Source organism: Anabrus simplex, chromosome 1, assembly GCF_040414725.1.
Source record: "Anabrus simplex isolate iqAnaSimp1 chromosome 1, ASM4041472v1, whole genome shotgun sequence".
NCBI classification, from domain to species: domain Eukaryota; kingdom Metazoa; phylum Arthropoda; class Insecta; order Orthoptera; family Tettigoniidae; genus Anabrus; species Anabrus simplex.
In genome coordinates this window covers 535,913,849-535,940,060 of record NC_090265.1, presented here as the reverse complement: position 1 = coordinate 535,940,060, position 26,212 = coordinate 535,913,849, and the positions used below count along the sequence as shown (strand labels likewise).

Genomic DNA, 26,212 nt, shown 5'->3' with positions numbered 1-26,212 from the left:
CTATCAAAGTGGCCAGAAGTTCTAGTCATCATTCTTAATCTGATCGTTTATAGCATCATCTAGAACAATTAAGCTCTCAAAAGTGTCTTGAAGGTGTTCCAAACAGTGTTCTATATCGTCCAGTGCCGCAGTATTACTGAAATCATTTATCTGTTTGGTGAAACGTGTAATGTTTGAATGCTGAGTAGTGTGTTTCCTTTTTAGCTTGTCAAGCGAGGGCTGAGACAATCTTTCTTGTTAGTCGGTTAGTGTAATAATGTTCCATGAATTTCCTCGTGACGTATCTGTCTGAAAGTTTTCTTATGTAATTACAGCAATGCTCAGGAGATGCTGCTAGTGTATGTCACTATGTACAACAATGCAATTGTATGTCTATAATGATATGCTTTAGGTCTTAAAATTAGTTTATAAAACACATCTCTACTTAAAACTAACTTTTATATATATATATATATATATATAAAAGATGATGATAATAATAATAATAATAATGTCATATGGCTTTCAGTGCCGGGATATCCCAGGAAGGCTTCGGCTCACCAAAGTACAAGTCTTTCTATTTGACACCCGTAGGTGACCTGCATGTCGTGATGAGGATGAAATGATGATGAAGACAACACATACACCCAGCCCCCGTGCCGTACGAATTAACCAATTAAGGTTAAAATCCCCGACCCGGCCGGGAATCGAACCTGGGACCCTCTGAACCGAAGGCCAGTACGCTGACCGTTCAGCCAACGAGTCGGACTATAAAAGATAAATACAATATAGGTAGGAACACTTCATGCACATGAACGTTCGTGTCTTGCGTGTTGTTCAGGTCATCGGTTGACTTCTGTGTTCAAGTCTTATTTACATAGTTGTACACTGTATTTTTCAACCAAAAAAAATGTAACCTTTACTACAAAACAAGTACTAAACACAATAAAGGATGGAAGTAAGAGCAACTACACACTATCAGAAAACACTATACACTCAGAGAAACATCAGCTGGCCTACGAGGATCTCTGCCAACAACAACATAATACGAAATATCAGTAGGGCCAACTAGTAGACAATGAACCAGGAAAATTGAAGGAAGTACGACCTACTGAGGGCATGGATATGGCTTAGGTTGCAGATTGTGAAATAATTCACCGTGATCCTTAAATTTGAAAAATATTATTTACAAGTGAAAAATTTACAAATACATTCTGAAACAAAATCCACCAAACTTGCAACATACAAACTATAAACTCTGTGATATACATAACTTAGAGGTTCTTCGATAATGCTTTTCAGTAAATTCAAAATTTCAAATCACTATACATCTAGTTACCAAAGCAGTTGTACAATGCAATTTAGTAGGTCAAAAGCAACGTAAAAGCAATTACAATTTACAGTGAAGTGAATGTACATTTTTTTTTTTTGCTACTGGCTTTACGTCGCACCGACACAGATAGGTCTTATGGCGACGATGGGATAGGAAAGGCCTAGGAGTTGGAAGGAAGCGGCCGTGGCCTTAATTAAGGTACAGCCCCAGCATTTGCCTGGTGTGAAAATGGGAAACCATGGAAAACCATCTTCAGGGCTGCCGATAGTGGGATTCGAACCTACTATCTCCCGGATGCAAGCTCGCAGCCGCGCGCCTCTACGCGCACGGCCAACTCGCCCGGTAGTGAATGTACACTCCTAAACTCTAGCATACATCAAGTGACACTGAACTACCAGAGGCAAACCCCAACGTCAATGTATTAAATTACAATCTACATATTTAGTGAAATAAGAAATGGGAATGCCTTGAAAACAAAAAGGGAACCCCAGCAGAAAAGCTAAGGCGTCGTAAATGATTAATTTGGTGAATCTAGGTTAGGTAGGGCAGACTCCTATACGAAATTGCAACCGAACATTACGGAAATTTTAGCCAGAACGGAATTCAAGAGTGCTTACCCGAAGGTGCGCCATCCCGGAAGCAAGGCGTCGCACACGACGCAGACCAACACAGACTAAAGGCAGATCAGGCCAAGACAAGACCGAATTATCACTAACGCTGCCTCGCTCACTATATATAGAAAACCCTGGCCTTGGAGTAGCCAATCAGAATGCATGAGTCCGCCCATCCCCTCCTAGGTTCACCAATCACAATTCCTACTCCCATCGCGAACTTTAACTAACATTCTCGAATACACACGTTCGTGAATCTTCCATTTCCAGAATTAGTTAGAAAATTCCTTCTAGAAAACATAACGCTCAAAAGGCACACACCCTGTTCAACAATTTTCTAGATACTTCCAGTAAGTACAGAATTGAAATTTACTATTTACAAATACATATGTTACAAATATTACACAGTACAGGTTAGGTCATTACAAATAAAACATTATATCATACTTCACAAATAAAGTCTTCAAAAACACTTCCACCATATTGTTCACCTGTGACAAATTTCCTCGTGACGTATCTGTCTGAAAGTTTTCTTATGTAATTACAGCAATGCTCAGGAGATGCCGCTAGTGTATGTCACTATGTGCGACAATGCAATTGTAAGTCTATGATGATATGCTTTAGGTCTTAAAATTAGTTTATAAAACACATCTCTACTTAAAACTAACTTATATATATATATATATATATATATATGTATATATAAAAGATAAATGCAATATAGGTAGGAACACTTCATGCACATGAACATTCGTGTCTTGCGTGTTGTTCAGTTCATCGGTTGACTTCTGTGTTCAAGTCTTATTTGCATAGTTGTGCACTGTATCTGGAGTTTAAATGATATGATTTGCTTGTAAAATTGTTATATTGTATGTATAAAAGGTTTTGTCTTCATGTATATACATGGAATAAAACACTTTCCAATTTTAAAAAAGGGTGCCAGGCATATGGATAGAATTAGGCTAAAATATGTATATTCAGCTCTGCTGTGTGTTGAATCTTGTAGCTTTGTTAAAATCTAATCATGTTGTCCTATGACGTCCGTAAAATTTGAGTGGCATTAGGTTCAAAGTAGTGGCTTCTTTCCTATTTGTAGCTGTGCAGTGATGTTATGTTATCTGTGGAAGATAAGATTGAGCTGTGAGGTATTTTATGTTGGAAGAATGTCTAAGGGTTGTGTGTGCTAATTTGAATATGTACTTACTGTTATTGGTGTGGCTGAGTTGTGTTTGATATGCGAGCTTGTTGTGTACTACTTCGTGTTCTTCTTGGGCTGTGAGGGGAAGGGAAGGAGGGGTAGGAAGAGTTGCTGTTGTGGGGGTAGGAGTGTAGCTAGGTGTGTTGTTTGATGTTTCTCTGTCGCATATCATGTTCTGTTTATTGATTATCTTAAGGTAGCAGTTTTTTAGGGTGGGGATAACTGTATTGAAGATGATGTTAGTTTTTTCTGTAATTTCATTTATGTTGTAATTTGGATTGGTATACTCTACTGATCTAGAGTGATGTAAAATTCTTCTGTTATGTTGAGTAGGGGGCCCTAGGGATTTATGTTCAGAAAATGCATGTCGTTCTCGATGTTTGTGAAACTGTGTTTATAGTCTTTGACATGTTGGCCTATTGAGGAAAAATGATTGTGTTTTACCGCATTTATGTGTTTATTATATCAGGTTAGAAGATTTCTACCGGTGCATCCGACATAGCTTGTCTCACAGTTATTGCATTTGATACGGTATACCCCTGAGTGGTTGTATTTGTTGTTGCTGTTGATTGTCCTGATGTTGTGTATGATGTTGGTACTGTTGTGTGTAGTTTTAAATGCTATTCTTATGTTTTTTAAAAACATTAGTTATGGGGTATATGTGTACTTTTTCTTTTTTTTTTTTTGCTAGGGGCTTTACGTTGCACCGACTGTATACATTATTGAAGGTGAATAGTGCGTAATCTTTCTTGGATTTGTCCGCTTTTGTTAATTTGGTTTTGGGTTGGAATTTTATTTTGTGAATGATTTTGTTGATCATTTCTTTCTTGTATCCATTGTTTTTAGCTATGTCATGAATTAGTTGTAATTCTTTGTTTAAATCTTCTTTTGTTAACGGTATATTAAATGCTCAGTGTATCATGCTGTAGTAAGCTGCTCTTTTGTGTGTGTTGGGGTGAACAGAATCTATTTTGATTGTATTTGAGGTATGTGTGGGTTTTCTAAATATTTTGTAAGAAAGGTGGTCTTCATGTCTGGTTATCATTATGTCCAAGTAGTTCAGAGTGTGATTGTTTTTGGTTTCTATGGTAAATTTTATATGGGGGTCTATTGTGTTGAGTTTATCTAATATATCGGTTTCATTTGTGGACCTATTATCGATGATGATGGAAATGTCATCAACAAATCTACACCAAAAAAATATATTGTCTATTTTACTAATTGATGTGTGCTCTAAATGGTCTATGTAAATTTCGGCAAGTATACCAGAGGCAGGAGATCCCATTGGTAAGCCTTGTTGCTGATAAATAGTATCATGAAATTTAAAGTAGTTGTTATTAATGGCAAAATCAAGTAATTTAATGAACTCTTGTATTTCTAAAGTGCTTAGAGTGCTATGACTTTTTAGATTGGATTCAATGATTTCTATTGTTCGTTTTGTGGGAATGTTGGGGTACATGTTTATTATGTCAAATGATGCGAGAATGTGGTATTGTTCAATCTTTAATCCTTTCGTTCTATTACAAAAATCTATCGAATTCCGTACTGTTTTATTAGCTGAGAATACGTAGTGCTTTTTGAGGTATCTTTGAATAAATTGTGAGAGTTTATAGGTTGGGCTTGCTCTGTAGTTAATAATAGGTCGCATTGGTATGTGTTCTTTATGTATTTTGGGATAAGCTTTAGCAGTTGGTATTTGAGGATTCATTACTATAAGTTTAGAGGATTCTACTTCAGTTAAAAGAAAGTGTGTTTTTTTTTAATAAGGCTTTGAAGTTTCTTTGTATATTATTAGTTGGATCTTTACATTTGATGAGGAAAGTATCTTGAAAACATTCTTTAGTTTTCGATATGTACTGTATTGGTATTTGTCGATGATAACTGTAGTGTTGCCTTTGTCGGCTTTCGTTATAAGTAGATTATTTTTTATTTTATCTTTGAGTTTGTTTATGTGCGTTTTATTGGCCGAGTTATTGTTTTGGAAGTTACTGTGAATTTTGTCGATATATTGTGAGAGCTTTTTTTTTAAAATATCATATCTGACTTCATCTCGTAGCTCGTGTGGGATTTTCTGTATGGCGTTTTCTATTTCGGTGATGGTGGTTGTGATGTTCTGGAAGGTTGATGTGTTGGCCCAATTGTGCTTGGGTCCCTTGCTCAAGATAACAGTTTCCATTTTGTTAAAAGTCGTGTTTGTGAGACTTTTTATGGGTGGGTGGAATTTGTGTTCAGTGATTTCGTTGGGAAGGGTTGGAGAGTTCGTATTTGGAATTTCGGTTTGTGGATTTGGTTTGGATGGTTGTTTAAGTGCTTCTAATTTCTTATTTAGTGTATTCTGTTTGTTAGTGGCTTTTTTTTTTTTTTGTCGTGATCTGTTGGAAATCATCCCGGTAGCTGTGTGGTAGCCCATTGGATGTTTTTAAATGTATTTGGTATAGTTTGTTGTTGAGATGTTGTTTGTTCTTTTTTGTGTATTATGAGTTTGTATGGTTTGCCTGTGTTTATTATTATATTTTCTCAAAAATTTAGGTGTTAGGTCATTTTTTAGACATTCCTTCAGAAAGGGAATGCTCTTAATCGCGTTCGTTAGTTTGATCTTTAAGTTTCGATATCTATACGCATTCCGTTTTGCCTGGTTGGCTACCGTATCGTAATCTATAACCTTCATCTCCGTATTGACGAACTACACAATTAGAAATAAGAAAGGATTTCCACCTATCAATACTTATTTATTGCACGTATTATGCTACAGTACTGGTTTCGACCCCCTACATGGGGCCATCTTCAGCTGAACAATACATTCACATCTATATCATGAAGCTATGATTAAGATTACATTGTCTAGGGTATGTGTTTTTTAAACTAATTTTAAGACCTAAAGCATATCATTATAGACATACAATTGCATTGTCACACATGGTGACATACATGCCAGTTCCCGTTTCGACGTGCCCCATTTGGATGTGACCAAATGTTTATTATCATATTGACAGCTATAACACTAGTAGTAAGAGCTCAATAGTCATCAATAACTTTGCTCATAACATAACAAGTTACCCTCACCATCGTCAAATGATTTTACTTCTGATCCAACATTCAACACATTAGCTACATTCTACTGACACATTGCCTCTTCGACCAGCTTGTCAGCAAACCAATATTCTCAACAACATTTTAACATCATATCAAATGAGATGGTCCATAGAGGTCCAATATAAACATTGTATATTAACCTTCAACGACAACCTCGTACTTCTTCATCAAAATGAACCACATCACCATATGCTATTGACTTTTGACTTTTAACTTACGTAATCAAAGGTCACTTGACCATCTCTCAACTTTATTTTATTCAACATTATGTTTTAAAAATACGATCCCGATCGTCATTTTCATTATTATCTAGTTCCAACCGCTAGTCGATCAACATCTTTTTACAGCAATTTTACCAGTTGTCTATAATACACTGTCTGTTTATTCATTTTACTCATATTAATAGTCTTTTAATGTTACTATTGTAAATACTTTCCCCAATTTTAAACTTCTCACTCATAATTTTGTCTTTAAAACCAACATTGTACTAGTCATTTACCATATGTCAATTTTCTTCCCCCGCCTGTCCCTATTAATCATTACCTCGGGTTCCGAAAACCAACAAAATAGAACCGAGGTCCTATTCCATTATTCCATGCACACAGTATTCAGGCGCAGCCGGCCTGCTTTAAGCACTCTAATTTGTTCAAAGTAAACGTGCCGGCCCACCTCGCAAGTCTCTTCGAGGCATTTTATAAATTAGTTTTATCTTATTTATATGTAAATCAGGTGCCTGTATTTTTTTTTTTTCCAAGGTTAAACCCATGGCTGATAATGCCTATATGTAAGGCAAAACATGTACCATTTTTAATTAACATGTCAATGTAATTCAACAAAAACAAGATTTATTGTATTGATTAGGTGGACAAATTAATAAATTAATGTGTTGTTATTATTTCAATCAATTATCATCGATACGAATCAAAAGTGATATTTATCACTTGTAAGTGGTATGTTCCGAGCTGTCAGCGGAGAGATGGCATGGAATGACATAAGTAGACGATCAGTGTATCCAAGAAAACAAGATCAAGACTCATCTACCTCCTAGCACGAGAATCCTTCCTCATTGATGACTTCAGAACACACCTGACCCTACCCAACACCAGAGTATTAGAAAATCTCCTAGCAACACTCAACAAAAAAAGAGAAGACATTCCTTCAGAATTCCTTGAAACTGGGGCCATGAGAGACTGGACATGGACAACATCCAACTTCGAGATGAGGCACGTATTCACAAGACTGGCAGCACATGGTTTCCACCATCTAATTTGTACCAACACCTCATACCATGAACTGACAGAGACATGTAAGTGCAAACTATGTGGGTACATGTGTGAACGTTACCTCGTAGAACTCTGCTTCAAAAGAACAAAAACAATTAAAGAATATGCAATCCAAGGCGCAAGCGCGCGAGTACAGTGTATATAAATGTATTATTTTTCTCTCTTTCTGTATGGCTATTTGGCTGCAATAAATATATTATTAATAAGTTTGAGTGGTGTCTTTAAAAGTAAGAAAGATTGTAATATAAAGATAAAGTTGGAATTCGAGAAATAAATTGGGGCAAATATTCATTTATAGGAAGAGGAGTTAGGGATTGGAATAACCTACCAAGGGAGATGTTCAATAAATTTCCAATTTCTTTGAAATCATTTAAGGAAAGGCTAGGAAAATAACAGATAGGGAATCTGCCACCTGGACCACTGCCCTAAATGCAGATCAGTATTGACTGATATTGATAGATAAAGACTCACTTTATTATAACAGAGAAATAAATAGACTAAGAAGGAGATACAGATTGGAAAGAGATAGAAAAGGTTGCAGAACTAAGGACAAATTGAAGGAACTTACTAGGAAATTGAATCTAGCAAAGAAGTCAGCTAAGGATAACATGATGGCAAGCATAATTTGGGAGTCATACAAATTTTAGTGAAAAATGAAAGAGTATTTATATGTACTTTAAGGCAGAAAGAGCTTCCAAGGACATTCCAGGAATCATTAATAAACAAGGGGAGTGTGTATGTGAGGATCTTTAAAAGGCAGAAGTATTCAACAGTATGTAAAGCTTGTTGGTTACAAGGATAATGTCCAGATAGAGGCAGTGACTAATACTAAAGAAGTATTAAAATTTACCTATGATAACAATGACATTTACAATGAGATATAGTCGAAACTGGTTAGGACGCCGCTCTCTAGCGCGTTTCCTGGTTATTACGTCATTATTCCAAAATCCCAGTCCATGTCCTACTACATACATGTTAAAGAAACCTGGATAGCACATTTACATCACTCTATAGTACGTTCATAAGAAATTTAAGTTAGCGTTCCTGGCCACGTTGCACACATAATGCACCAGCAGCGACTGACCTGGGTGAGGATTTGGTAATGAACTTAATTTCACAGCCCTACCATGTCGGCCTACAACTGCAGGGAGCGTAAGTCTCAAGCCAGTCTTCGATGTGGGCGTGTGTTTGTTTGGATCGCACAACAGGAGCTCGTGTGACGTGTTGTTGCTAATTTCACGATCGTAAGTGCATTGTGTAACAACGTACGTAAATTAGGCCTACTGTACGTACGTATACAGCTGACGTGTTGGTGTTTAATTTATTTCCTGTTAAATACATGCAAAAGAAACCTGGAGAGCACAATTATGTCGCTCTTTAGTGTGTTCATAATATTCCCACCATAAGAAATTTAAATTAGCGCTCCTGGCCACGCTGTGCGCAAGATGCACCAGTGACTCTAGCGTTTTGGCCTACAGCTGCAGCGAGCATCAGTCACGAATGAAGAGGTGTTTTATGACACACAAAAAAGACGGCAGGTTCATCTAATAGGCCATATACTTAAAAATGATGGGTTATTGAAGAAAATAATAGACAGTTCCATACAGGAAAAAATTATAGACGACAATCAAGATTAGAGTACAGGACGCAAATATCAGATTGTACGGGATGTGACTCCTACTACGAACTGAAACATGAAGAATGGAGAGCTGCTGCCAACCAGCCTTACAGGTGATGACTAGAGAGAGAGAGAGAGAGAGAGAGAGAGAGAAGTTAACTGTGTAACAACATACATAAATTAGGCCTATTGTACTCACGCATAGTGGTTTGCAGGACATTCAGTTATTGAGAGGAAAAAAGCTAGACATTTTACAAATGATGAAAAATTAAAGTTTATTGAGAAAGCGGATGCTAATCACACATGAAATGTGCGCAAATAGCCCAATGTTGGACATTCCTATGATACCTTTAAACATAATTGTATGTGATATGTATAGTACACAACTCTAAAAGGATTCTTCCTTGATATTTTGCTATGTTAGTGTTCTTAAAATGTATTATTTCATTAATTATAATTGTAAACAATTGTATCTTTGTTTTCATCATAATTATTTTTACGTTCAAACCTAACCTTAATTTAAACAGTGAAATTGTTTTAAATTTTCTAGCAATTCCCGCTTTAGGATGTAATTTTTTTTTCACTCCCCACAAAAATGTCCTAACCAGTTTTGACTACAAAAGTTGAAAACTAGAAAAGTGGCTGGAATTGATAATATTTCTGGGAATATAATAAAGACAATGGGTTGGGATAGAGTACCATACCTGAAGTACTTATTTGATTAATGTTTGCATGAAGGAGCTATACCAAATGAATGGAGAGTTGCTATAGTAGCTTCTGTATTCAAAAAGGGTGATAAACATAACCCTGAAAATTTCAAGTCAGTCAGTTTGACATACATTGCATGTAAGCTTTGGGAAAGCATTCTTTCTGATTTTATTAGACATGTTTGCAGAATTAATTACTGGTTTGATAGAAGGCAGTTTGAGTTTAGGAAAGGTTACTCCACTGAAGCTCAACTTGTAGGATTCCAGCAAGATATAGCAAATATATTGGATTCAGAAAGTCAAATGGACTGTATCGTGATTGATCTGTCTAAGGCATTTGATAGGGTGGATCATGGGAGACTATTGGAAAAAATGAGTGCATATGGACTAGACAAAAGACTGACTGAATGGGGTGCTATTTTTCTAGAAAACAGATCTCAGAGAATTAGAGTAGGTAAAGCTTTATCTGACCCTGTAATAAGTAAGGGGGGAATTCCTCAAGGCAGAATTATTGGACCTTTATGTTTTCTTATATACTGTATATAAATGATATGAGTAAAGAAGTGAAATGAGAGATAAAGCTATTTGCGGATGATGTTATTCTATATAGAGTAATAAATAAGTTACAAGATTGTGAGCAACTGTAAAATGACCTTGATAATGCTGTCAGATGGACAGCAGGCAATAGTATGGTGATAAACGGGGTTAAAAGCCAAGTTGTGAGTTTCACAAATAGGAAACGTCCTCTCAGTTTTAATTACTGTCTTGATGGGGTGAAAGTTCCTTATGGGGATCACTGTAAGTACAGTACCTAGGTGTTAATATAGGGAAAGATAATCACAAGGTAATCACTTATATGGGATTGTAAATAAAGGGTACAGATCTCTGCACATGATTATGAGGGAGTTTAGGTGTTGTAGTTAGGAAGTAAAGGAGAGAGCATACAAGTCTCTGGTAAGACCCCAAATAGAGTATGGTTTCAGTGTATAGGACCCTCACCAGGATTACTTGATTCAAGAACTGGAAAAAATCTAAAAACAATAGCAGCTCAATTTGTTCTGGGTGACTTCCGACAAAAGAGTAACTTTACAAAAATGTTGCAAAGTTTGGGCTGGGAAGCCTTGGGAGAAAGAAGATGAGCTGCTCGAATAAATGGTATGTTATTTACTTCAAACTTTTATTTGAAATGACCACCTTTTCAATACAACATATTTTTTGTTCCACATTAAAACTTTACATTGTTATTGATTGTATTAATGGGATAGGTTTTGCTCATATTTTGGGTATCATCAGCCATGTTTCTTAACTCAATTAATCAAAATATCCAGGATCCTGGTTATTTTTATTCTTATAAAAAGAAATAAAATTAATGCTATTTTGAAAGTTGTTTTAAAAATGTGCTTTTTGTACAGGGTGCGGCAGAAATACCTGACAAATTTTGAATGTAAATAACTCGGTAACGCAACAAGAAATGTAAAGATTAATTGCACAGTTGGAAAGAGTAGGGTTTGCCATTTGCATCACATACACATACACATACACACTAGGTTTTGAAAATAATGTTATCCAAATGCTGACCGTCCTGTTCGATGCACCTCTGAAGCCTCACAACACACTCTGCGGTTGGCTCAATTATGTTCACGGAGTTCCTGAACACCTACCATTTTGTATGGATGGAACTTCACGTCTGCGTGTAAAATCCACCTTGCGGTGGTGTGATCCGACAGTACCATGGCACATGAATGCCTACGCACCGAACGTTGAGGAGATTGCATAACGGCGTATCTCACTGCACTGACGGTCTCTAGTGTTCGGACGCTACGAGGCCTATCAGGCAGCTTTGTTTACACACTCGAACCACCTTTTCTCAAACTGTTCACCCATAACAGAATCGTGTTCCTGCTCGGAACTTTCTCATGTCGACCTAAGTTAAAGTGTTTGCGAAACAAATGCTGTGTTGTAGTAATAGAGTCTGTATTTTCAAAATAAGTCTCAATCACGAAAACTCGGTGTTCACCACTCCACGCCATGCTAGCGACTGGCTGACGGACTAGCCCGGACAAGAAGATGCACGTGTTCTCTAAGGACAAGGCCAAGGCCGCGCACACCACGACAATAACTCCTGCTTGAAAGCTGTGGCCAATACGACCTTTAGTTCACTCCAATCTACTGTATGTGACATAAATGGCAAACCCTGCTCTTTTAAACTGCGCAACGAAATTGTGAATGGCTTGTTGCGTTGCTGAGTTATTTACGTCTGGAATTTGTCAGGTATTTCTGCCGCCCCCTGTACAACTATATGATTAATGTAGACATCTGACTAGTTTTCTTATGGCTGGTGGATTATGCAATACAATGATAAGTACACTTATTCTGCTAAAAAATAAGCATAACTAAATCGCTATGTTTATAATTTGTTGAAAGACTTTGGCAGGTTTAATTGCTCAGTCTCTACTGTCCACTGGTGTGTTATTTCATTCTTGTTTGAACACGTAACTCTTGAAGTCACAATCGTTGTGCTCCCATTGGAATATTATCTAACAGGGGTGCCATAGTCAGGTCAGGAGCAATCCTGTTACTATATGTGACAGTCGATGGTACAACCTGCGACTGTCTGGCCGAGGGTCAGGCGGCTAATACCAAACCTTTCAAACTAAGGATGAACCAACAACTACGGGCAGAGTAGTTCTCCTTAGGAGATTGAGTGAAACCTTAGTGGAGCAAATGCCACATAAATTCACTAAAAAGCTGCTGCCTTGTAGATGTGGAGAGGGACTGCTAAAGGCTACGGGAGATTGCCCTGACAGAAAAAAATCCTCTTTTGTGTTAGGCCCAGCAAGTCAACAAGAGAGTTGGTGTCTGCTTTCAAAACTAAAAAGAGCCTCGGATGCAATGGAATTTAAGTCCCGAATATGACAACATCCTCACATACTTCTGCTAGGTATGATGGCTGGCAGCCAAATCATCATCATCATCATCATCATCATCATCATATGTGGAGCTTCGACAACCAGTCCGCTGCACTTAGTGTCAATTCATGCAGAGCTCGTAAACCATCCTTAAATGCTGATAGTGGACAGCTCTCAACAACATGAAGCAATGTCTGCTTCTCAACACCATGCTCACATGCAGCACTTTCACAATATCCCCCCTTTTAACTTCATCACAGGTAGATCTCATAAGGCATTGAACAAGAGTGAGTTCCTGTGTGCAAAGGTCTTCTTGAGCAACTGTCTTGAATTTACTGACAAATTAATAGAAGACAGTAAAGGAAATAAGAAACTTTTGTACAGAATTGTGAACATGGAAGGAGCCTCCCCGAAGAGTGCTAGATAAGGCATTCGGGCATTCCCTGGGCAACGGTAGTACACCGGCTGATTCTTCCACGAAGGCGCTGCTACACAGCAACAAGCATATGATAGCAAGGCAGCCCAATGATAATCAGCGAAGATATGCTAAGAAGAAAATCTACATGAGAAAGAATAAAACAAAAATGGGAACATTGAACATTTTAACCCTGACAGGAAAATGTGAACTAGTAGACCTCATGGAAAGGAGAAAGTTTGATATTCTAGGATTGAGTGAGACAGAAATGGAAAGGAAAAGGTGTCAAATCATTGAGGAAAGGTTATAAGATCTACTAGCATGGACACGAAAAGGAACCCTGTAGTGGCGTAGCATTTGTCATCAGTACGAACACTGACATAGTGTCGGATATAGAACATGTCAATGATAGAATAATTAAGCTAAGGTGGAAAATAGGGAAAGAGGTCCTAACCATAATCCAAGTATATGCCCCTCAATATGGGTGTACTCAAGAGGAGAAAGACACATTCCTGGATGAACTAGAAGAGCATATTGAAGAGAATAATATAATCCTGATGGGAGATTTGAATGCCCAAGTTGGTGTTGAAAGGACAGGGTATGAAAATGTTATTGGTCTAAATGGTTTTGGAACCAGGAACCAAGGAGGTGAAGATCTGCTGGACTTCTGTTTAAGAAATAACCCCATAATTAAGAACACCTTTTTCCAGAAAAGACTCAGCCATAAAGTAACAAGATACAGCTGGAACGGACAGCAGAAATCTTTAATCGATTATACGTATTATCATATTATCGTATTCTGATAAGGAAGCTGGTTTGTTATCAGTTTATCACCGATATGAAAGTATTGCCAGGAGAAAGATTGGACAGTGACTATAGATTACTGATGACAACCTTTAGAAACATCCCAGTAAAAAATGTGAAGACTAGACGAAAACCCAAAATAAGGGTGTGGAAATTGGATGAACCTGGAAAAAAAGAAGAATACCAAAGAAGGATCCGTGACCAGCTCCCGACAGATGAGAAACAGTAGAAAAGGAATGGACCCAATTCAAGAAAATACTTGTGAGTGCAGCTGTTGATATTGTAGGAAAAACGAGTTGTATACCAAAAGAAAAGGAAACTTCTTGGTGGAATGATTCTGTTCAGCAAGTCATAAAAGATAGGAATACGGCAAGATGAGAAAGAGCTAAAGAGAACCTAAAAGGCGCAGATAAGGATTACATAAAATGGAGAGAACTAGAACAAAAGTATAGATACCTAAAACTCAGGGCAAAGAGAGTAATTAAATCTGAGAAAGAGAAAAACTGTCGTGAATTTACTGACAAATTAGTAGAAGACAGTAAAGGAAATAAGAAACCTCTGTACAGAATTGTGAAAAACAAAAGAACTATTCATGTACCAATTAAAAAATTTGAAAGAGATGAAGGAATTATAATGTGGAGAGAGGAAGACATTTGGGAAGAGGTGATAAAGTATTTTTCTTCCTTTTATAATGGAACAGGCCCAGCTGAAACCACTCAAGATGATTTGGAATTGGATACTGGGAACAAGGCTGGAAAAAGTGAATCCCCATTGACTTGGTTTGAGATTGAAAATGCTCTGAACACTATGAGCAAAGACAGATCACCTGGCCTTGATGAGATGAGCTCAGACATGATTGAAGCTACTGGAACTCATGGACTGCAGTGGCTATTCAGAGTGATGAATGCTGTGTGGAATGAAGAAAAAAATCCTGACTGACTGGACTAAGGGTTGTATAGCCCCCTCTTAAAGAAAGGAAATAGATGGATATGTGGCAATTATAGAGGAATCACACTCCTGTCTCATAGGACTTATGAGAAAGTGATAGAGAAGAGATTACAAAACATCATCAAACCACAGCTTGAGAAAGAACAACATGGGTTTCAAAGTAACAGATCAACAACAGATCTCATTTTTGCTGTTAGGATGGTAATGAAAAAACATTGGAAAAAGGGACAAAATGTCATCTTTGTCCTTCTGGACCTAGAAAAAGCCTATGAAAGCATACTGAGGTATAAACTTTGGGATTGCTTGAGAAGGAGAAATGTTCCAGAATCCCTCATCAGTAAAGTAAAAATGTTGTACAAATACTGCCAGAGCTGTTTAAGGATATAAAATGACAATTCCAACTGGTTTGTAACAAGTAAAGGAGTGTAACAAGGCAGCACTTGTCACCTCTACTATTTATCACAGTGGTGGATGAGATAATGAAAAGAGGGAAACAGCACAGCAAGAACAGTGCATTCAAGGCATTTGCATTTGCAGATGATGTGGTAATTTAGGGACGTAATAAGGAAGAAGTTCTAGGAAAGATTAATGCTTGGAATTGTCATTTTAAGAAATTTGGACTTAAAATCAGCGTTAAGAAAACAGTTGTTATGACAGTCAACAGGCAAAAGTCAGGAGCAAATATCACAGTAGATGGACAGAAATTGCAAGAAGTTAACCACTTCCAATACCTCAGTAGTGTCCTGACTGAAGATAAACCACATAAATGCTGAAATCGCAAATAGAGTTCAAAGAGTAGCTGTCCTTTACCATCAGGTTAAAAGCCTTCTCTGGGACAGCCAGATTCCAATGCTAGCCAAACAAACACTTTATCAAGCTTACTTCTTGCCCATAATAACTTATGACCTTGAAACTTGTATCACTGGCAAAGATAAAAGTAGACTCCAAGTTGCAGAAATGAAATACCTCCGGACAATGCTCCAAAAAAACCAGGAGAGATAAAGTGCGCAACCAGAGGATTTATAATACCAATATAATGGTCCGTTATTGGACATTATAAATTTTCCAGCTAACTCATTCTTGATTGCCTGTGTTTCGCCCTCATGTGCTAAGCTGGGCTCGTCAGCTGGGACTTTGTACACCTCCCATGACGCAAGGCTAGTGCATACCGTGGAGGCCACTGCATAGGCTACTTGAAGCCACCAGCAGTGCCAGTGCACTATGAAAGCTATCAGATGATGGCCAGGCAAGCATCAATTTTTGGAAATGAGACATAGCTCTCATACTGCATTGGCACTGCTGGTGGCTTCAAGTAGCCTATGCAGTGGCCTCCACGGTATGCACTAGCCTTGCGTCTTGGGAGGTGTGCTAAGTCCCAACTGACAAGCCCAACTTAGCACATGAGGGCAAAACGCAGGCAATCAAGAATGAGTTAGCTGGAAAATTTATAATGTCCAATAACGGACCATTATATTGGTATTATAAATGTACTCATTCAGGACAAATATTTTAAGTTCCCTATGGGAATCAACATCTATATCACCAGAGGATTTGCCAAGAGATTCAAGTAAGAGAATCGTTATGTGATACTATTAATCAGATCAAGATTGAAATGGTATGGCCATGTAATGAGAATGGATTCTTGCTCAGTAGCGACAAAAGACCTAGAGGCAGACCTCGAAAGAGATGGATCAAACAAGTCAATCAAGATCTAGAACACAGAGGAGTGGATTGGAACCAAGTACAGAAAGAAGAATGGTACCTGAATATGCTCATACACGGCACCTGAGAACCTGGAGATGGTTAACTGATGATGATGATGGTGTCACAATGAATAATGCCTAATAATTTTGTTAAAAACATATGTTTACACATGATAAACATTTAATAACACCAATTGTTATGTTTATATCTTAATGAAAGACATTGACTAGTTTAATTCTGCAGTCTTTAATGTTCAAAGGGCACATTATTTCAAAGTTGATTGAATATGAATTCTTGAAATGTCACTATTTTTTTGTGCTCCTATTAGCAATGTTGTAGAATCTAGCGTCACCTTCTGAATTTAATTTGGCAAGCATATTAGTAAAATATTGTCGAGTTTATTAAGTTGCTTGTGTTGCTGAAATTGTGGTGTAGCATACCACTTGTCACTGAAGAGGTTTGAATAGGGGACTTCTCAATATGTTAACGATAAATATGGAATCCTGTAGCTTCAATTTGAAGAGAGACTGAGTATCTGTAACGAGTAAATATGTACGTCTTAGTAGCGAAGTGTGTGGGGATTTAAGTATGAAAGGGAAATTGTGCTGGCTCTTACTTACCCCCTCACCTCTCTTGTGGCTGGTTTGCCTTGGTGACACTATCGGTTCGACTGGCTGTAGCTACCTGTGTATTTCGTATTGTATCTGCATGTGGTAGGCGGAGGGGCATGGGTAGGGGAAGGGCGGCGGTCGATGTATTGGTTGATCTCGGAGCAGTTCTTTCTGTGGGTGGAGTTTTTATGTGTGGCAATTTGTTAAAGTTTTGAAAGGCACTCCCTTTTACTTTTAATATTTTTAATAATTGCAGGGTTTGATCGTATAGAGGGTTTTTGGTGTCTATTATATCATTTAAATTGAGGTTTATATTAAAATGTTGGTCTATAAAAATGCAGATGATTTTGTACTCGTTCATTAATTTGCCTTTTCTTATATTCTTTAGAATTGTTAAATCTTGTTCTGTTGTCATGTATGTGCGTCCAGTTTCCCTCATATGTATGCTCATGGCTGAAAATTTGTTATGTTTATTTGCATTAAAATGTTCTAAAAATCATGTTGAGAAACCACATCCTGTTTGTCCAATGTACGAGGCAAAACACTGAGAACATGTGAGCTTGTAAATCCCTGAACATGAGTTGGTGTTCTGTGTTTTGAATGTGATTCTGAAATCTTGTTTTTTGAATGGGTTAGAAACTTGATATATATAGGAATTATTTATTGCAAATGTGGCAAATGAAGACTTTTTGTTTTTCCAGAATTAGATTTGATATTTGTCTATTCTTGACTTTTCTTTTATATGGTTAACCGTTTCTATATTAAATTCATTAAACTTGGCTATATTCCTTATATATTGTACTTCCTTGTTGTGATCTTTAAGTATGAGGGGTATTTTGAAAGTTCTATGTATTAAGCTATAGTATGCTGCTTGCTTTTGAGAATTAGGATGTAATGAGTTGTTTTTAATTGTGTTAGTTGAAAAGGTTAGCTTCCTTTGGTATTTGAATCTGTCTTTCTTACGTGTAATGGTGATGTCTAAAACGTTTATGGACTTATTTGTCTTCTATAGTAAATTTTATATTTTGATCTAGTGTATTAAGATATTCTAAAATGTTGTTGTTGTTGTTGTTGTTGTTGCATTTTTGGTCTATGATGGTATATGTGTCATCTACATAGTGTAACCATTGGCTTAAACCTTGTATTTTTGTTATTATTTTTGTGTATTCTAAGTGATCCATGTAAATGTCTGCCAAGATAGCTGAAACAGGACCTCCCACTGATAATCCCTTTTGACGATATATATTCCCATTGAAGGTGAAGAAGTTATTGTCAAGCACGAAATTTAATATGTTGATAAATTCATCTACAGAAGTACTGTATTGGGAGGAAACACAACCCATGCATAAACAGCCATGGATTATAGAAGCTGTTTGTTGAAAGCCATAGAAAATTAAAACTGGGGAAGCTTTAAAACATACAAGTGATTACAGAACAAAATAGACAGTGAATGTAAAGCTGCAAAAAACTGTGGCTCTCCAAACAATGTCATGAAAATGAAGAGCTTCAAAAAGAAAGATAAGGATGGCCTCATAATAAATAGAGCTAAAAGAACATGTTACAATCCTTAACATTATAAAACAACAGCTTTATACAGCAATGATTGTGTCATGATTCCTGAATATCAGATTATCAAGGAACACCAAAGTACACCAAGACCTTGTATCAAAAAGAATTCTCATACAATCACAAATCTAGAAAACAGACAGAGGAGCTACTCGTTGTGACTAGACATGAATTTGAATTTCTCCTATTAGAATTACAATTAAATTCATGAAGAGAAAACTTACCTTCCCTTCTCAAGCTGAGCATTATCTGATGCCAGTTTCTCCTGCATAGTATAGCTCTCACTGAGTCGACAGGTGAGTGACTGCAGCAGATAATCTTGCTAAAAAAAATAACACTCTGGTGAGCTCTTTATATTTTACTTAACTCTAACAAAGTTTACAGCAAGACACATACTGCTGATTATACAGATGTTGCAATGTCCATCCACAGAAGTCAGCTTATTCATATTGGAAGATATTTTTAACCCTCAGCCCTCGTTTTTTTTTTTCTGCCTCTCCAGCTCCATTTAAGAATAAGAGACAGCACAAACATATGGACAGCATATTTATAAAAATCAAATAAAGCAAACACAAAATAAATATAATATATTATAGTACAATTATAATACAATATTCAGGTGCAATGTTCAGCATTTTTAAGCCTGAAATTATCTCAGACAGTCACTTTTTTCTGTAAATGTGCAGTGTGTGGAACTTCTCAAAGCACTCGCCAGGATGAAATCCAGGCTTTTTTCTACAAGTTTTGCATAAAAACACTGTCTCACATCGTAATTCAGGCTTACTGTTCATTGCCATATTTAGGATTATACCTAAAAAGGCTCTGAAATCAGGAGGAGTACCTATCCCTGACCTCCAAATAGTCTCATGTCTGAGGGGCGTTACCTTTTGAATGTTTACATTGGCAAACCGTTTGGTCTCATGCACAATTTCCGACAATAACTCGTCAGTCATGAATAATTGGAAAAAGTAAAGTTCACTCTTAGGGTTAGTCCTTTGCAGTGGCTTATAACCTGACATACCTGTGAATGGGGTTCTTTTGAAGTCCAAGTCTGTGTCACAGTATTTCCTCCAACCATTAATCGAGGTACCAGCACTGCAATTTAGCATACTTTTCTCATTATTGGGATCTTTATCACTAAACTCACCAACACAATCTAGTTCCGCAAGATCTTCCTCGCCACTTAATTCAAAATCACTCTCTCATTATCAAAATCAATGTCACTTTTATCTAAAAGTCTGGCTATTTCCTTCTCATTCTTTTCTAATGACATTATGATGCTAAACGATGTCTATTTACAAACTTGCATGATCTTCAAAGAATGCCCACAAAGCCTGATTTCAAAGAAATGGGGCCCGACATAGGACCTATGCTGTGCCAGTGCTAAAGGTTAAAGTTGTCAGTGGAGGTGATGTAAAAAGATAGAAGCTGTATAATTTATTTAATTCCTTGTTTATAAATCACAGAAGGTGCTTAAAGGTAAAGCCATCAGCATTAATCCAGGCAGTACAGCATTAGAACACTCATTTTTGTTGGTAGCTCATTCAATTTGTCATGAAAAGCTCAATGTTCACTGTACAGAGAAAGCTGTACAACCACAGATGACACAAGCTTACACTGATATTTCTTCCCCACTTAATCATACTAGTCAACAGTAGCCAACATATCAGACCCAAAAACCTACTCCAATCAATCAATCAATCAATCAATCAATCAATCAATCAATCAATCAATCAATCCTGACCTGCATACAGGGCAGTCGCCCAGGTGGCAGATTCCCTATCTGCTGTTTTCCCACACTTTTCTTAAATGATTGCAAAGATATTGGAAATTTATTGAACATCTCCATTGGAAGTTATTCCAATCCCTAACTCCCCTTGCTATAAATGAATATTTGCCCAAATTTGTCCTCTTGAATTCCAACTTTATCTTCATATTGTGATCTTTTCTACTTTTAAAGACACTACTCAAACTTATTCGTCTATTGATGTAATTCCACGCCATCTCTCCACTGACAGCTTGGAACATACCACTTATAAAAATTGTAATTGTAAACAATAAGTTAAGCCTCCTCTTGAATACTTATCAGTCCTTATATTTAGGATACAATCATTACAACCGGTGTTATAAGTTGGGACATGCTTTGCTTAACTGTCGTAAGCATCTTCAGCCACAATAAGCTTAACCTAATGTTTGGTCAGGGCCCTGAAACCTAGTGATCTCAAAGTATAGTACTCTAAAATCTAATGTTCACATTAGTGAAGATCAATAACCATAAAACTAGTGTATACACTTCTAACAATTTCAAATAATTAAGATAATGAAATAAAAAAACACTACATACGTATTGACGGAGGTTAAAATATATCAAATTATATGAGTTGATAATAAACTAAATAAAAATCACATTAGATTTCACAATGCTATCAGTCAATCACTGAAAATTGATTTCCGACAAAAGAGTAGCGTTACAAAAATGTTGCAATGTTTGGGTTGGGAAGAATTGAGAGAAAGAAGAAGAGCTGCTCGACTAAGTGGTATGTTCCGAGCTGTCAGCGGAGAGATGGCGTGGAATGACATTAGTAGACGAATAGGTTTGAATGGCGTCTATAAAAGTAGGAAAGATCACAATATGAAGATAAAGTTGGAATTCAAGAGGACAAACTGGGCCAAATATTCATTTATAGGAAGGGGAGTTAGGGATTGGAATAACTTACCAAGGGAGATGTTCAATAAATTTCCAATTTCTTTGAAATCATTTCAGAAAAGGCTAGGAAAGCAACAGATAGGGAATCTGCCACCTGGGCGACTGCCCTAAATGCAGATCAGTATTGATTGATTGAGTATTGAGTATTAAAATTGTTTTAATTTTCGTTGAATGAAGTCTAAGGTAAATTAGAATAGTCACTAGTTAAATCACATTCTATTGCATAGAAATGAGACTTAGGTTCAAAAAATCACTTAATAGTTGGTCGACTAATGGAGTAGTTCACATCACAGAATTGAATCACACCTGAAACTGTATAAGTATGTAGAGGCAAAAGTCCAGATTTCCTTAAATACAAGGTTAAAGCCGAAAACCGATGTCCTCGAGTTTCTACTGGGAGTTCAAAAAAGTCTTAGATGGAGAATGAAACACAATGAGTGTGTATTGAAGTCTGAAAATATAAAAGAGAAAAGTTGTGCATCAGTTTCTATAAAGAAAGAATACCCAATAAAGTGATAGTCTAAGACCACTTACCCTTATGTTGGTAGAGAGGCGACTGGTCACCTTAGCCGCTCGAGGAGGTCTGGTAATCGGCTGTCTGCTGCTACATGTGATGCAGGGGGGTGCCTGCATGGGCGGAGAGCAAGCCAGGAGGGCAGGGGTAGGCGCAACCTTGAAAGCACTAGAAGTTGGCGGCGAATTTATGGCATAAGGTGGAGATAAGGGGAAGCTGCTGTTATGACCGGGGGGTTATTCAAGAGTTTATAATTGAAAATTCTTGTGAAATTATTATCATTTATATCAAAATTAGTAAGTAACCTGGGGACTTGTTCAATTATTGGGCTATTATTTCCAGAAACATCACTCAAATTATTATTGTTATTAAAGTATTGGTCCAAAAAAAATGTGTTTTCAATTTTGGTCATTAAGTTGCTTTTATTTACATATTTAATAATGTGAAGGTCCTGATCAAATGTAGTAAATTTATGGCTGGACTCCCTCATATGGTTGTTCATAGCTGAGTATTATTTTTATGCTATCAGGCGTTATAATGTTCCAAGTATCTAGTTCTAAAACTATGGCCTGTTTGCCCGATGTAAGAAAATTCACACTGGGTGCACTTAAGTCAGAATATTCCAGAATTCATAAACTTGTCCTGAGAAGCACTTACAGAGCTGGAATTTAAAAATGTATTTCGATTAGTGTAGCGAATATGGTAGGCGATTCTGATATCATGCTTCTTTAACGGGTTAGTAATGGTGTGTACAGCTGGGTTAGTGAAGGTGAAGGTGGAAATTTTTATTCTTTTGGATTTATCAGAACTTAAATTTGTGGCATTTTTCAATTTTATTTTACCAATAATCTTATTGATCATGTCAGGTTTTAAGCCGTTAAGTTTTGCTAGTTCTTTTATGTATTCGAATTCTTTATTCTAATTAGAAGTAGATATTGGGACATTTAATGCTCGATAAACTAAACTATAGAAATTTGCTTGTTTTTGAGACTGAGGATGTAAAGACTCGTTCCTTAATGTCAAAGGAGCAGCGGAGGGCATTCTGTAAATTTGAAAAGTGAAATTATCATTAACTCTGGTCAAGTTTAGGTCCAAAAAATTCAAAGACTTGTTGACTTCGTCCTACTTAGTGAACCTGATATTGCTGTCAAGGCCATTAAGGGTCATTAATATGTTATCACTATTATTATGGTGTGTGTCGATGATGGCAAATGTATCATCTATGTATCTTAGCCAAAGCTGTAAACCATTGACTTTATTGATTATCTTATCAATGTTGTTCCAAACACTGTGAATTTATCCAACACTAGCTTTTGTTTTAAGTTTAACTGGCCCAACCCCAATAACATTGACGATCTGGTTACTAACATTGCAGAAATCGAATCTAATATTTCAAAACTTCCGATTGAACACCGTAACAATGTTAAATATGATATAAAAAAAGAAGCTCCCTTTTTTAACTAATGAAACAAAATTCAAGCCTGCTTTAGGTCTTAACAAGCAAATATCTGTTGTAAAGAACAAAATCACCAAGCTTGATAGCTGCAGTCGCTTAAGTGCGGCCAGTATCCAGTATTCGGAAGATAGTAGGTCGAACCCCACTGTCAACAGCCCTGAAGATGGTTTTCCATGGTTTCCCATTTTCACACCAGGCAAATGCTGGGGCTGTACCTTAATTAAGGCCATGGCCATTTCCTTCTCACTCACAGTCCATCCCTTTCCCATCATCGCCATAAGACGTATCTGCGTCGGTGCGACGTAAAACAACTAGCAAAAAAAAGAACAAAATAAAAAATATAATATAATAGTTAAAAAAGCCAACAAAGGCTCTACAACTGTATTATAAAATAGAGATTAATATATTAAAAAACTGAAGACTTCTTTTCTACCAATACTTACAAACTACTCAACGAAGATCCCACTTTAAAGATCCCACGTAATTTAAAGAACTTGTTGAAAAATTCGTCTTTTCTCTTTCAAGAGCATGAACATCAAAACACTCACTATTATGAATCCCAGGTTACCTATGGCCGAAGCCTTACCAAAAATACACCAAAAAAGAGGTACCAATTTGCCCTATTATAAACAGTCAAAATAGTCCCCAACTATAATGTATCAAAATTTCTACACCTCTTTTTAAGTATTCATTATAAATTTAACAATGAAGCCTACATTAAGAATTCAATTGATTTTTGCAATGGACTTTCTAAATTTAAGTTGCATGACAATTATATTATGGTTTCGTATGATGTCACTAATATGTATACAAGTATACCACTAAATGAAACCATTAATATAATAGAAAATAACCTCATGAAACAGAACACTATAAGTAAATGTGAAATAGATGAATTGATCAAATTGTTAAAATTTGCCTTAAACTACAATTTTTTTACATTTAATAACCATATATACCACCAGAAGGGACTAGCAGTGGGCGACCTGATATCTGGAATTCTTGCAAACATTTTTATGGATAACCTGGAGACTAATAAGATAATCAATAAAATCAATGGTTTACAGCTTTGGCTAAGATACATAGATGATACATTTGCCATCATCGACACACACCATAATAATAGTGATAACATATTAATGACCCTTAATGGCCTTGACAGCAATATCAGGTTCGCTAAGTAGGATGAAGTCAACAAGTCTTTGAATTTTTTGGACCTAAACTTGACCAGAGTCAATGATAATTTCACTTTTCAAATTTACAGAATGCCCTCCGCTGCTCCTTTGACATTAAGGAACGAGTCTTTACATCCTCAGTCTCAAAAACAAGCAAATTTCTATAGTTTAGTTTATCGAGCATTAAATGTCCCAATATCTACTTCTAATCAGAATAAAGAATTCGAATACATAAAAGAACTAGCAAAACTTAACAGCTTAAAACCTGACATGATCAATAAGATTATTGGTAAAATAAAATTGACAAATGCCACAAATTTAAGTTCTGATAAATCCAAAAGAATAAAAATTTCCACCTTCACCTTCACTAACCCAGCTGTACACACCATTACTAACCCGTTAAAGAAGCACGATATCAGAATCGCCTACCATACTCGCTACACTAATCGGAATACATTTTTAAATTCCAACTCTGTAAGTGCTCCTCAGGACAAGTTTATGAATTCTGGAATATTCTGACTTAAGTGCACCCAGTGTGAATTTTCTTACATCGGGCAAACAGGCCATAGTTTTAGAACTAGATACCTGGAACATTATAACGCCTGATAGCATAAAAATAATACTCAGCTATGAACAACCATATGAGGGAGTCCAGCCATAAATTTACTACAATTGATCAGGACCTTCACATTATTAAATATGTAAATAAGAGCAACTTAATGACCAAAATTGAAAACACATTTTTTTTTGGACCAATACTTTAATAACAATAATAATTTGAGTGATGTTTCTGGAAATAATAGCCCAATAATTGAACAAGTCCCCAGGTTACTTACTAATTTTGATATAAATCATAATAATTTCACAAGAATTTTCAATTATAAACTCTTGAATAACCCCCGGTCATAACAGCAGCTTCCCCTTATCTCCACCTTATGCCATAAATTCGCCAACAACTCCTAGCGTTCTCAAGGTTGCGCTTACCCCTGCCCTCCTGGCTTGCTCTCTGCCCATGCAGGCACACCCCTGCATCACATGTAGCAGCAGACAGCCGATTACCAGACCTCCTCGAGCGGCTAAGGTGACCAGTCACCTCTCTACCAACATAAGGGTAAGTGGTCTTAGACTATCACTTTATTGGGTACTCTTTCTTTATAGAAACTGACGCACATCTTTTCTCTTTTATATTTTCAGACTTCAATACACACTTATTGTGTTTCATTCTCCATCTAAGACTTTTTTGAACTCCCAGTAGAAACTCGAGGACACCGGTTTTCGGCTTTAACCTTGTATTTAAGGAAATCTGGACTTTTGCCTCTACATACTTATGCAGTTTCAGGCGTGATTCAATTCTGTGATGTGAACTACTCCATTAGTCAACCAACTATTAAGTGATTTTTTGTACCTGACTCCCATTTCTATGTAACAGATTGAGATTCAACCAGTGACTATTCTAATTTACCTTAGACTTCATTAAACAAAAATTTAAATAATTTTAATAGTATTATAAAAGAACATTTTTAGTGATTGACTGATAGCATTGTGAAATCTAATATGATTTTTATTTACTTTATTATCAGC

General features: G+C 36.6%; 1 protein-coding gene across 1 annotated transcript in view; it reads right to left on the bottom strand.

Moving 5' to 3' along the window:
* Positions 1-26,212, bottom strand: part of LOC136876423 (outer dense fiber protein 2) — a 456,680-nt gene that overhangs the window by 414,589 nt on the left and 15,879 nt on the right. Inside the window, exon 3 of the mRNA XM_068228338.1 lies at positions 19,004-19,101. Within this exon, the coding sequence (XP_068084439.1) occupies positions 19,004-19,101 (98 nt within the window). The remainder of the gene's footprint in view (positions 1-19,003; positions 19,102-26,212) is intronic.